General features: G+C 38.0%; 1 protein-coding gene across 1 annotated transcript; it reads left to right on the top strand.

Moving 5' to 3' along the window:
- Nucleotides 1–13,333: 13,333 nt before the first annotated feature.
- LOC107060990 (proline-rich receptor-like protein kinase PERK8) lies at nucleotides 13,334–13,966 on the top strand. Its single transcript, XM_015309635.1, has one exon. It carries the CDS (start codon nucleotides 13,334–13,336, stop codon nucleotides 13,964–13,966), a length of 633 nt encoding a protein of 210 aa, XP_015165121.1.
- Nucleotides 13,967–15,236: the final 1,270 nt, after the last annotated feature.

Genomic DNA, 15,236 nt, shown 5'->3' on the forward strand with positions numbered 1-15,236 from the left:
AAGCTAAATTATCATGTAAACTGAAATGATGGGGAAATACCCATAAACTATCTGAATAAAATAATCTGAGAAGATTTCAATGACAACTGAAGATGAACTCAAAACTAAAGCTAAACCTAACTATATCTGAAATAAAGCCTCTACTGACTATAAATACTGGGATATGCCCCAGCTAGATCTAGCAAAACTGAAACTAAAAACTGAAAGTAGAAAATAGACATGTCAATAGTCCTCGAAGAATGAGGACTCACCACTGATGCTGCTGAACTAAAGATCGGGAACCGATCTATGCGTGATCTGGAAGCTGAGAACCTCAACCTACATCACGAGAAGATGTACCGCATAGTATGCATCAGTACTTGAAAGGTACTGAGCATGCAGCATAAGATAAAGTTGAACAATAACATAACTGAACAAAGCAATCAAGCAATGATATAAACTGAACATGGTAAGGATACTGAATATACTGAACATGAACTAACTGAATGCAATGACCAATTTTATAACATGCTGAGACTGAATATTAAACTGATAACATGGTCGATGCAATAGAACCTGGCTGAACTGTGGGAGCTACTAATAACTGACATAAAACCACATGAGCTAAATGTGGAGTCCGATGTATACGCCCCATTGAGAGGACCCAATATACCCTGCCAGAGGTATAAAGGCATGATTAGCGTGATCACTAAAATATTGCCCACATAAGGGACTTACAACCTACGGGGCACGTAGTTCTCGGATTTGCGGGTGGTTGACACTAGTCTACTTGGTATTAAGTCTACTCCCAACTGATTATGTAATTTAGCAATTTATAACTAAAATGCTGTGAATTCTGCATAGCTCAAATACTGACATGCTAACTGAAAATGCAACATTAATGTACTGATAATAAAACATTCATCACTAGAGCATGTATAACTAAATAAACTAACCTAGCATGTGCAATTAATGAACTAAAAGAACTACATAGCTAGGGTTCCAAAATTATGAAGGAATTTATACTGAAACATGCTAAAAATCATGATAAACTGATTAGGAACGTTAAAGTAATTAATTCATAGTAATCTGCTAAAATTCTAGAAACCCTATATCTAGTTGGTAATAAGGGAATCAAGAATCTGACTGAATTCTAGGGACTTAATGGGTGAAAGGAACCCACTAGTGAAATCCCATTTATCTGGTGATGAATTCCACGGAGAAATCTTTCGATTTTGGGGCTAGAACTGATGGAACCTTGTTGCGGTCTTGAACTAGGGTTCTTGACCTCTTTCTCCTCTTACGTTCTAATTTCTAAGTTTCTATGATGAATGATCTGACTTGGGTAAGGTCTAATTATGTTTCTAGGCTAAAACTGACCAAAACAATGTAGTTTAGGGGTTAAACGATGTAGTTTAGGGGTCCAATGCATAGGGAAAAGACTAAATGACCCCTGACTTAACTATTATCGGGGTCACCGACGGACCGTGGATTGACCGATGGTCCGTGCTAGTCGGACATCGGTCGCAACTGAGGCTGGAATTTGGGGCATCGATCCACGGACCAGGACCACGGTCCGTGCCCTTGCCTACGGTCCATAGGTCTGGCCGTGGGTCGACACCTAGAGGAATTTTTTGGGGCTTTCTGGGGAGTGCTGCAGGTGGCCATCCATGTACCACCAGCATGGACTGTGGGTCACCCTACGGTCCGTGGGTGGCAACCATGGGCTGTACCTGTAGCTTCTGAAAATCTGCATTCTGGTAGTTCTAGCATATGGGGTGTTACATATATGTCATTATCTGAGTCTACACCCTAAACGTGATCTGCACTCATAACCATCGTTGGTTCCAAGAGATTCCTTAATCTGACCTGCTAATAACTGAATACTATGACATTATGAGTAAGTTTTTAAAAGATGAGTAGGGAATCAATTTAGAAACCAAACTCAACAACTCTATTTAAAAATCTGAAAATTGTATAAAATTCATATATTTGTAAAATAGTGGTGAAAGGTATGACTTAATTGACTCTTCTATGAATATTCTAACATATTGGAGATAGGTTATCAAGACAAGACCTAGCAGGCTACCTGAATACTTTGCTAATAACATATACTAACTACTCAAAGTCAAGATAAACTGGAGATCTCTAAAAGTAAAGAGGTCTCACCGAAGCTATATAAAAGTGATCCTGATGATATGGTTGTTATCGATCTTGAATATCTAAATCTGCATCATTAAAAAATGCAACATCAAATGACATCAGTACATGAAATGTTTGGTATGTAAAATATTTGAATGAAACAACTAGCTAAAATTGAACATAGCTGAATGAGTAACTCCGAGGTTAGACTGAAACAAAGTTATCTGAGTTGTAAAATTTGCATGTGTGTTTTATCAATAAAAATTTTAAACTGGTTATATGCCATAATAGCAATTACTAAAAATAATATAGCTTTACTTTTCTTGGGGAGTTTCTTATGATCGACATAAACCATGTTAGCTCATGATGTATAACTTACAATCTTAGTTGGGAGGGTTGCCTTATACTGTGCCAGGATATAGAACTTGTCTGTTTGATGTGGATCCACTATCGAGCTTCTTGGACTAAAGAAGATGACCATCTAGCGGTGTGCTAAAAAATTCTATGGTGGCACGTAATTATGAGACTTGAATTTTCTAAACTCGCATCCTCTTGCTACTATATAATCCTCCAAAAATTATTTGTATATACTAATACACTCATAAATAGATAAACTATTTGTCTTGCTAAATAACATACAAGACTTTACTCTAAATAGTTCTTTAGAACTGAACTGAACTTGCTATAAAATCTTGGGATAAGGCACAAGTAGCCCCCCAGACTATGACTAAAATCTCATAAACACACCTTAACTAAACTAAGGTACTTATTACCCCCCCCCCTCCTAAACTCATTTTTTTTGTAATTTTGTACACCATTTGGGTTATGTGGAACACTCCATAACTCCACGTAGTTGAAGCGCGTGGGAGATATTTGGATGCCCGTTTCTCTCGCCCTACTTCTAAAGATAGATAGAAATGTTTGGAGAGAATTTCAGAAAGCCAAAAAGGTGTAGAAAATTACAAAAAAATAAAATTGGGGGGGGGGGTAATAGGACCTTAGTTTAGTTAAGGTTTGTCTCTGGAATTTCAGTCATCTACTAGTGAGGTACTTGTGCCTTATTCCTAAAATCACTATGCTTTCTCAAAGCTGAAATCTACTTTAATTATTTTTTTAATTGACTATGAGTTAAGGTGTGTCTGTGGAATTTCGGTCATAGACTAGTGGGGTACTTGTGCCTTATTCCTAAAATCACTTTGCTTTCTCAAAGCTGAAATCTACTTTGTTTAAAAACTGACTATGATTTCTTTACGAAAATATGGCTTTCATTTCTTTCTGAAATAATACACTCGAAGATAAATATACTTTCTTGAAATAATGCACTTGAATCTAAATATATTTTCTTGAACTCTTTCTTTAAATAATGCACTTGAATCTAAATATACTTTCTTGAAATACTTTTTTAAAACTTGTAATATATATTTTACTCATGAAAAAATTGCATATGAAATACTACAACAATAACTACAAATAACTTTAGCTAAAAAGGGCACATGCTATAGAATAAATATAAACCATCATTCAACAATCATCAATGAATAAGAAATACAATAATTTCAACAATAGAATTCGACATCAAGAAGTTTGGATTAGAAAACAACATGAATTTATGGACTTTGGGGTAAAAACTCTAACTTTGGCCTTATTAAATGAAATTGTAGATGTAAGACGTGAGAAAGAACTAAGTTCCTTACTATGATAACCTTACATACCTTGAATCTCTCCAATTGAAACCCTAAGATTAAATAAGAATTTCAAAAGTCTATTCTTGAACCTTGAGATGAGTTATCTTGAAACCCCTAGGTTTTGATGGTAGATTCTTTCATAGGATACACAATCATATGTTAGAATTACTAGAAAATTGTGAGAGTATGCTAACTTTGATTTGGAAGGAAGAAATCTTGATGGACTTTCCCCAAAATCAAATGTCGAACTCAAGAATCGAGTTCTTGATTTCACAACTAGAGCTAGGAAGAGGATTTGATGTTAGAATTTTGTAGAAATTCTAAAATTTGTGTTAGAAGATTATGGATAATACTTACCAAGACTTGGTAGAGTTTAAGAAAGATTTCGGGGGATGTAGGGTTGACCGAGGAGTGAAAAGAAACTCAAAATAGAGCTTATATAAAATCATGAAAAAATTATATACAACTGATACAGGTCGTATACAGTGATATATGGATCATACATTTATAATATGAGTCGTGGTCTGACTTGTGGTTTCTTGGGTGCATTTAATTTTCAAACTATTTAAAGTTTCCCATGGGTCATAGTACGGGTCATACTACTGAAATTTTCAGACTAGAGCATCTCTAGTAAAACGTTCGTAACATTTTAATCCAGACTCAGATTTACAAATGATTAGTGGAGATAGAAATAAGACCCAAATATCTTTAATTTGATGGGTAATAGGACATATAATTTTTCATATTCTAAGAGATATGCTCGTTTGAAGCTGACCCTTGCATGATCTTCTACAAAAACTTAATCGGTAGTTATCATCATCGTCATCGTCATCGTCATCGTCATCATCCTCTTCGCTGTCCGAACCTGTTGCACCCCGGCTGCTTTCCACCTTGCTTGGTTTTAAGATTTTTTTAGTGCTCTTGCAACTGAAATAATTGCAAGTGGCAGCCCCTTGCATTCTTTGGCAACCTTTTTAGCTATGTCAAGTAGAGATGGATAATCGACAAAATTACCAACTTTCTGCCTAAAGAGGATCCATGATTTCTCTTCAGATAACATTCCAACTTCCAATGTCTTCTGAGCTCCCATTTCTTCACAAACAGATCGGAAATGTGTTGTGAATGTCACTTTGCACTTGTGCTTGCTGTTGCTTCCACTTGGTGATTCAAGATTAACAGATGCCCCCTGTCACTCTAAGGCTTATCTGAAAGTAAGGTGAACTATAAAACTGTAACACATGTTCACTTCTAACTAATTGTGGTACATGTTTTAGGTATACATCCATATGATGCACAACATGTTGATTAAGGTCTAATGATATAACCCTTATTTTCTTCTAACCTTGGTACAAGAGTGCTCACATAGCCAGGACCAGGTTCTCATCTCACCAGCTATGCACTTCATCCCCCTCTTTATTCATCTCTGCATTGCACTTATACATATGACCTTGTTACACTCTAAAAGAACCTAGTGCACCTTACTGTTTTCCATACATCTTTGATTTTTTTCGCGGGAAATACAAAATGACTCACCATTTAAACCCTCATCAAACCTTTCCCACTCACATCACCCCGGCACATAACCGTCACTCACGTCTCCCATCAATGTAAGACCACCATCATTACATCTCATCTCCCAAGAATTCTTCCAAAACGTCTTCCACCAATTCCAAAACAACCCAAGATTAATCACAATACAGATTTCATCAACCAAAGAAAACCAAAAAAAAGGAGAAATGAACCATGGCTTACCCCCTTGTCACCTACTCCGATGACGAAAGTTCCTCTGACTCACCGGCGCACTCATCATTTCCGGCATCACCTGTCGCATCATCTCAGGAAGAAGGTGGTTTCTCCACTGATATATCAGTAAAAAAATCCACTACCAGACTCCTCTAAGAAAGCCCCCATGCTTATTCGTCCACCATCTCCACTGTCGGCATATGCCTCCGGCAACCCCTTTACCCCTTCGCCATCACCTCCTCACTCTGAAACTCCTATTCCTCCCCACTCGATTTCTCCACCGCCATCTCTAGACAAAACCCCAATTCCCACTATCACAACAACCCCACCTCTACCACCATCTACTAACCCTAATGACCCAGATCTTGACGACATCCCAATCAATCAACTTCATCCGAAGATCCCTCGGCAACCACACAAACATATTGTCGTCAAAAGGACTCAAGTCAAGATCAACTGCAGGAAGCCGCCAAATCTAGTAAGAAGCGAAGACGAACTAGTAAGTCTCCAGTTCCTCGCTATGTCTCACCTGTACTGCTTCACTCTGAGTCCTCACCTGCTGCCCCCTCCTCCCAAGCCACCAAAATGAATAAAAATCTAGCCAAGTACCTAGCCTTGGAAAAGGATAAATACTTTGGTACTAAGAAGGTTCTTAGAGGTAGGACCTTTCATCCTGACATTCGCACCATGGGGTCAATCCTGATGGTTTTGGATTTACTATATTTTCAGGTGTGGGCAGAATTATTTCTTGACACTAGGTTGCATGTGCATGAGAAAGAGGTGCGTGAACTTGAAGCTTCTCGCAATGTCTAGATATGTCTCAAGGGGAAGTTGCTCGATTAAAGGATCAGCTGGTGCAGCATCAAAGTGAGTCCAATGCCCGTGTGGATCGTGTTCTCCAACTCCTTGCCATGTCCCAAACTTTATCCCACCCTTTTCCTTCAACATCTTAACCATTTTGTTTTACTCTGATCACTGTTGAAAACAATGTCATGTTATTTTGTGTTTTTGCTCTGGATGGATATTTTGGTGAAGCTCTTTGTGAGCTTAGAACTCTAGTGCTATCTGCTTTATATGACTACTTTGTTCCTACTTATGATGTGTTTGTGTTACCTTGGCTTAAAATGGATAATATCCTTAGATTGATTTTGATTTGTATTATGCTTTCTATAGGTGTTGTCCATAAGGACTCTGAGTTTCGATCTAACTTGGTTATGTTATATGCTCACTTCTTCTTTTTTATATGCCAAAAAGGGGAAGATATTATAGTTATAATTCTGTAGAAATAGTGATGATTTTGCAAAGGAAATTGGAAAAGATTTGTCATCATCAAAAGGGGATAAAATGATCAACCAAATATGGTTTTGATGATCGACACCATGAACCAGGTTCACCTTGCTAGTTCACCTTGGAAAGCTTACAACTCAAAGGCTAAATAACGGAAATATTAATATAAAAAAAGAAGAGTTTTTGTGCTAAAAAGAAGTTGAGTCGCAAGAGGAAAGTTCAACAGAAGAAGTCTTTTATGAATAAGGAGACATGACAAGCCAAGTTATAAAAGGAAAAGGTTTTGCAATTAAAAGAATAAGTCGAAATATTTTCCTAATACAACTATAACTTCTCTCCTTATAAATATCGGATTCTAACACAGTTCAACATCTATAAAAAGACAAGAGAGACCAAGGAAGAAGTCGTCTTTGCATATTTGAAAATGAGAGAAAGTGAGAGAGAATCATAGTGAAGGCCAAAGGTGTTTAAGTAGTAGAGTAAGAAAGAATTCTAGAGTTAGATTTCTTTCAAGTTAGGTGTGTCACATTGATTCATAGTTGAATCAGTGGTTGTGAGGGTTGTGAGAGCGTTTGTGAGTTTTGTAAACAAGAAGTGGGTTTGACTTCTTGGGTGGTTAAAGTTAAGAGAGAGTTGTGAGAGAATTGTAACAAGAAGCGAGTTTGACTTCTTGAAGAATTGAGTGTTTTCGATTATAGTTAATCGAAAAGGGTAGAAGTTTAGAGTTAAATTCATTGATTGACTTAGTTGTTTTGAATTAATATAAAACTTTGATGTGGTTTCTCCCTTCCTTGAGTTAGGAAGGTTTCCACGGTATATTGGTGTCACTGTTCATTAACGTAAGTTTCTTATGTGTACAATTCAAGAACATGGTCCTTGAGTACTGGGTAAGGTTTCTTCAATTGGTATCAGAGCGGGTCTTTTCATTAAAAGATTCACAACTTGAAAAGAATCAATGGCAGCACCACCTATCCACAAGAAGGAGCTTCTCAAACTCTACCACCACTATCCAATGGAAAGTACTGTGGATGGTGGAAAAATTGCATGATGGATCACTTAATAAGTGAAAATCCCGATCTTTGGAGTGTAGTACTAGATGGTCCTGCTATACCCATGAAAAAGGGAGAAGATGGAGTCACCCTGGTACCAAAGAAAAGAAAAGAATGGGATGTTGCTAACAAACTCGCCATTCAAAACAATGCTTAAGCTAAAAAGATCCTAATTTGAGGCATATGACAAGACGAGTACAATAGAATTACATCATGTGAGAATGCAAAGTCGATTTGGGAAACTCTACTGACTGCACACGAAGGAACAACTCAGGTTAAGAAATCTAAAATTGGCAACTTGAATAGACAATATGAAGTGTTCAGAATGATGGAAGGAGAAACAATTCAAGAGATGCACACCAGGTTGATTGCAATCATTAATGAGATCTACTCGTTAAGATAAGTAATTCCAAATGGAAAGGTTGTTAGAAAACTCTTAAGTGTTCTACCAGAGTCGTGGGAAAGTAAAGTAGAAGCTATCACTGAAACCCTTGATCTAGACAAACTTGTCATGGATGAGCTTATTGGAAATCTCATCACATATGAACTAAAGAAAAACCAAGAAAAAGAAATTGGCAGTAAAAAAAAGGAGAAGAACCTAGTTCTGAAAGCTACAATATCTAAAGACTTTGAGGACGAAAATATTGCACTTATGACAAAGAGATTTTCCAGAATGTTAAAAAGAGGACAAACTTTTCAAAGAAGAGGTCCCCAAAAGACAGCTGAAAGCTCAAGAGAGCAACTATGCCATAAATGTGGAAGTCCAGATCACTTCATCAAATTCTGTCCACTTTGGTCCTTAGACCATAAAAAGAATAACACAGACAAAACAAAGGATGGTAAAGGTGACAGATATATTCCTACCAATAGGAGGATGACTAACCAAGAGGCTGATCACTCAATGAAGAAAGCTTTTGCTGCAATGGGTGGCATGTCAGAAGATGAGCCTGAAGATGAGGAAACTGAAAATCAATCCCTACTTGCAATCGAACAAACTGACAAATATCACTTCCTTGCACTAGTAGCCATAACTGAACCTCAAGATAAGGAAAATAACTGTCAGATACAGGAGACAATTCAAGCATTAATTGTTGGGCTAGATTCTGAAGAAGAAGAGGACAAGAAGGACCAGGTTAGTCTGCATTACATTAAAGAAAATCTTGACTCTTATTCAAAACGAAAACTAGAATCTCTATTGCATACTCTCATAAATGCATACCAATCAACCTGTTCTGAAAGAGATCTGTTAATGGAAGACTATTCATCATTGAGAGAGGAAAATGAAAACTTAGAACAACAAAATTGTATTCTTTATAATAAGCTAAAAGATTGAACAAAGAGTTTAAATCCATAACTATAAAAAATGAAAACCTACAGAAAACACTTCACATTACCAAAATGGAAACAGAGCACAGTATGAGATGGACCAAGTCCTTCATACTACTTGATAGAATCCAAAAGAGTCAATCTTCCACAAGACATGGAATAGGCTTTTATGAAGATAAGAATCCCAACATAGATTGTTTGTGTTCCCACTGTGGACATACAGGACATAAGAGTTATGCATGCAATAAAAAACAAACTGCACATTAGAACAATTTCACTTTCGTACAAAAAACTCAAAAGATATAGAAACAAAACAACACAAAACTGGTTCCCACACTTAAAACCCTTCCATCATGAGCTAAGAAAAATTGTATTCATCCTTTCTCTAAAAAATAGGGACCCAAGTAAATTTGGGTACCCAAAACTAACCCTGTCTAATAATTGCAGGATTCAGCGGAAGGAAAGCCAAAACAATGGTACTTGGACAATGCATGTTCCAGGCATATGACTGGAGATAAAAGCAACTTCCTCTCATTGAAAAACTTTAAGGGTGGAAACGTAGCCTTTGGAAATGGAAAAACTGGAGAAATACAAGGAATTGGAAAACTGGGCCTGAACCTTAACCAAGCTATTGACAATGTGTACTATGTGAATGGATTACAACACAATCTGCTAAGTATATCCAAAATGTGTGACAAAGGAAACAAAGTTATATTTACTACTAATGAATGCAAAGTGGTCAACTCAACCATAGAGGAACTGGTTCTCATTGGGAAAAGACAAATGTATACAAAACTGAGATAATGAGCCCAGACATCCCACTCACTTGCCTCAGCGCCATCACTGAAAATTCCCTTCTTTGGCACAGAAGGTTGGGGCATATTAGTAGTTCTATAATAAATAAGTTAGTATCGAAGAACCTGGTCAGAGGAATACCTGAAAAGAAGCTACTTAATGAACAAATATGTGGTGCATGTGCACAGGGTAAACAAATAAAATCTTCCTTCAAACCTAAGGCAGTAGTCAGCAGTACAAAACCTTTGGAACTGCTCCACATGGACTTATGTAGACCAATGTGAGTGCTAACTAGAGGAGGAAAAATGTACATATTTGTAATTGTAGACGACTACTCTAGATTCACATGGACCATATTTTTAGTAACAAAGGATGAGACATACGATATGTTTGAAATCTTTATGAAACTGGTTCAAAAGAAATTCAATAGTGAAGTTATCAACATTAGATCAGATCATGGTTTAGAATTTGAAAACTTCAAGTTCCTAAACTTTTGCATTATCAATGGTGTTGATCACAACTTTTCAGCACCAAGAACTCCACAACAAAATGGTGTGGTAGGACGCAAGAATAGAACATTAGAAGACATCGCTAGAACCATGTTGATTTCAAGCAATCTACCAAAATCCTATTGGGCTGAGGCAATAAATACTTTATGTTATCTCATTAACAGATACATGATAATGTTCATACTAAATAAAACCCTATACGAACTGTTGAAAGGAAGAAAACTGAATCTAGCACATCTTCGACCTTTTAGGTGCACCTGCTATGTACATAACAATGGGAAAGGCACCTTGGGTAAGTTTGATTCCAAAAGTAATGAAGGAGTGTTCCTTGGGTACTCAACACAAAGTAAGGCATACAAAATACTTAACCAGAAAACAAATTGTGTAGAAGAAAGCATGCATGTCATCTTTGATGAAGGGTAGAACCAAACTAATGGAGGCATGGTAGAACATCTTGATGATCTAGGTATGACTCAACCAAAACCACCAGAGGAAAACCAATCAAATGAGGATGGAACTGAGGAACCAAATAAATTAAGCCCTATCACTCGTGAAACTGAAAATACAGTCGATGAGGTAGAAGATGGAGAACCAAGGCCATCAACATCTAACACTACTTGAGATGCTCAACCAAATAGTTGGAAACATCAAAGATCCCATCCAATACAGAATATTCTCACACCCTTGGATTCAGGAATTCATACTAGAGAAAAACTAAGGAATATGTGTGCCTTCTCAGCATATTTATCACTGGTCGAGCCCAAAAATACTAAAGAAGCTCTGGTAGACCTATACTGGATTATAGCCATGCAGGAGGAACTGAGTTAGTTTGAACGAAACAAAGTCTGGAACATGGTTCCCAGACCACACGATAGAAATGTGATAGACACTCTATGGGTTTTTAGAAATAAAATCGACGATCAAGGACAAGTCACACGAAACAAGGCAAGACTAGTTGTACAAGGGTACAATCAGGAAGAAGGAATCGACTATGAGATACATTCGCACCCGTAGCAAGAATGGAAGCAATACCGATGCTTATAGCCTTTGCCGCCCACATAGAGTTTAAACTATAGCAGATGGATGTAAAAAGTGCTTTTCTGAATGGATACCTCCAAGAAGAAGTATATGTGAAACAACCTCTTAGGGTTGAAGACCCTGATCATCCTGAATATGTTTATAAACTAGACAAAGCACTATTTGGGTTAAAGTAAGCACCAAGAGCATGGTACGATCGCCTGTCCAAATTCCTCCTTACACATGGGTATTCAAGAGGAAAAATAGATAATACACTATTCCTGCGAAGACAAGGTAATGACCTACTCATTGTTCAAGTGTACATAGATGATATCATATTTGGAGGAACAGATACTGAACTAGGAGTTGAATTCGCACAATTCATGAGTAGCGAATTTGAGATGAGCATGATGGGTGAATTAAACTTTTTCTTAGGTCTTCAAATCAAATAGTCCTCATCGGGCACCTCAATCAATCAACAAAAATGCATCAAAGAATTGCTAAAGAAATTTGAGACGAATGACGCCAAAACAATTGATACTCCCATTGGAACAACGACTAAGCTTGATAAGGATGAAACTGGTTCTCCAGTAAACGATACCAAGTACAGAGGAATGACTGTCTCACTATTGTATCTAACTGCCAATAGACCTGACATTGTATTCAATGTAGGGCTATGTGCTTGATTTCAGTCATGTCCAAAATAATCTCATCTAAAAGTAGTGAAAAGGGTCCTTAGATATCTTAAAGGTACACTTAACTTGGTTCTATGGTATCCAATGGGAGATTCCTTCGACCTGGTAGGTTTTGCAGATGCAGACTACGCAGGTTACCTTGTAGACAGAAAAAGTACATCTGGAATCGCTCAATTCCTAGGGCTTCGTCTCGTCTCCTGGCAACAAGAAAACAAAATCCGATCATCCTCTCCAATGCTGAGGCTGAATATATGGCTGCTGCATCTTGTTGTGCACAACTGTTATGGATTAAGCAACAATTGGAAGATTTTAGAATTAACGTAGGATGCATACCCATCATGTGTGACAACACAAATGCAGTCAATATGGCAAAGAACTTGGTCAAACATAAACGAAACAAGCACATAGATATCAGGCATTATTTTATTCGTGACAATTTTGAAAAAATGACTCATCATCATGACCTTTTGCAAAACTGAGGATCAGATTACTGACATTTTCACCAAGGCACTTGGACGTGAACCATTTCAGAAGAATCGTTTAGCCTTAGGGCTGGTGTTTCAAGATTAACACATGCCCCCATGACATTCTAAGGCTTATATCAAAGTAAGGTGATCTATGAAACTGTAACACATGTTCAGTTCTAACGCATCTTGGTACCTGAGGATTAAGGTCTAATCATATTACCCTTAAATTCTTCTAGCCTTGGTACATGAGTGCTCACATAGCCATGACCAGGTTCTCATTTCACCAGGTATACACTTCATCCCTCTCTTTATTCATCTCTGCATTGCACTTATACATATGACCTTGTTACACTCTAAAAGAACCTAGTGCACCTTACTGTTTTCCATACATCTTTGATTTTTTTCGCGGGAAATAAAAAATGACTCACCATTTAAACCCTTATCAAACCTTTCCCACTCACATCACCACGGGCACTTAACCGTCACTCACGCCTCCCATCAATGTAAGACCACCATCATTACATCTCATCACCCAAGAATTCTTCCCAAACGTCTTCCACTAATCCCAAAACAACCCAAGATTAATCACAATACAGATTTCATCAATCAATGAAAACCAAATAAAGGGAGAAATAAATCATGGCTTACCCACTTGTCACCTACTCCGATGATGAAAGTTCCTCCAACTCATCGGCGCACTCATTGTTTCTGCCGTCACCCGTCGCACCATCTCAGGGGGAACGTGGTTTCTCCACTAATACATCACTAACAAATCCACTACCAGACTCCCCTCAGAAATCCCCCATGCTTATTCGCTCATCATCTCCACTGCCGGTATATGCCTCCGGCAACCCCTTTACCCCTTCGCCATCGCCTCCTCACTCTGAAACCCCAATTCTTCTCCACTCGATTTCTCCACCGCCATCTCCAGTCGAAACCTCAATTCCCACTATCACAACATCCCCACCTCCACCACCACCTACTAACCCTAATGACCTAGATCTTGAAGACATCCCACTCAGTCAGCTTCATCCCAAGATCCCTCGGCGAACACGAAAACATATTTCCTTCAAAAGGACTCATATTCGCATCCTATTAGCTCGCAGTGCAAGTCAAGCTCAACTGAAGGAAGCCTCCGAATCTAGTAAGAAGCGAAGACGAACTGGTAAGTCTTCAGTTCCTCCCCGTGTCTCACCTGTACTTCTTGACTCTGAGACTAAAGCAGTCTTGAGTCCTCACCTGTTGTCCCCTCCTCTCAAGCCACCAAAATGACTAAAAATCTGGCCAACTACCTAACCTTGGGGAAGAATAAATACTTTGGTACTAAGAAGGTTCTTAGAGGTAGGACTTTTCATCCTGACATACGCACCATGGGGTTAGTCCTGGGGGTTTTAGAGTTACTACGTTTTCAGGGGTGGGCAGAATTATTTCTTGACACTAGGTTGCCTGTGCATGAGAAAGAGGTTAGTGAATTCTACACCAATCTTAATGTTTTGGAAGGCTCTGTGGCCACTTCTTCTGTAAATGGTGTGGACTTGGTGTTTGATTCGGTTAGACTTGATGAGATTTTTCACATCCCATCTGTAGGGTTGTCTAAGTATGTTTGGACTAAAGATGTGAACTGTATGTTGACCTCAAATTTCTCTCAGAAGCGGATTACAGCTAGATCTAGAAAGGTTCTCAAGGGAGAGATGTCCCCAGTTCACAAACTGTTGTTTGAATTTGTCCATCAGGGTGTTTTTCCTAGGGGTAAGAGGAGGCATGAGGCCTCTTTAAGGGATATGGGGATTGCACATGCTTTGGAGAATAAGGATCCTATAGACTGTCTATCCCTGATGATTAAACATATGGCTAGGGTAACTGATCCTAAACCTAGTGCTCATCAATTGGCTTTTGGAAATCTCATCACCACTATGTTTACAACTTTTGATGTCCCCTTGGGCGAGGGGAGGGCTTTGGTTAGTTGTGATATGATCACCAGATCTACTCTTGCTACTTGCCGGTTGTATGATGAAGGTAATCAGGCTCCTGCTACTCCACCCCGTGTTCTTGGCCCAGCTTCCACTCTGTTGAACCACCTACATCAGTGGCGGAGCCAGGAATTCTATCGAGGGGGTTCAAAAAAAAATTAATCACACTAATAATATCCATAAATAAACGGGTCGGGTCGGATCATATATGAACGGATTGAATAACAAACGGGTTGACAAAAAAATCCTTAGTTCAAATAATTTCTTACAATTACAACTTATCATAAGAAACAAATTCAAAGTACATATCTATAAAATGATAATAAAGTAGCACAACTCATTCAAAAATTCTACAAGTTCTTCAATTCCTTTAGAATTGTCTCCGGCTCCTGAAAGTGCAAATGGAGAGCAAGCACAAATTTAACATTAGAAAGACTGACAATAAACACAAATCAAAGCAAAAACTCACAAAAATTCTTTTTGGCACACTGCACATATAGAATTCTGATTTTTTTTTAAAAAAAAACAAAAAATACAAGAACTTACCGAGGTTGCCATCAATGATCGAATCA

This window comes from Solanum tuberosum, unplaced genomic scaffold, assembly GCF_000226075.1.
Source record: "Solanum tuberosum cultivar DM 1-3 516 R44 unplaced genomic scaffold, SolTub_3.0 scf00112, whole genome shotgun sequence".
Lineage (NCBI taxonomy): Eukaryota > Viridiplantae > Streptophyta > Magnoliopsida > Solanales > Solanaceae > Solanum > Solanum tuberosum.

Coding starts and splice junctions, on each gene's coding strand:
- LOC107060990 (XM_015309635.1), top strand. CDS start 13,334: ATGGCTTACCCACTTGTCACCTACTCCGATGATGAAAGTTCCTCCAAC.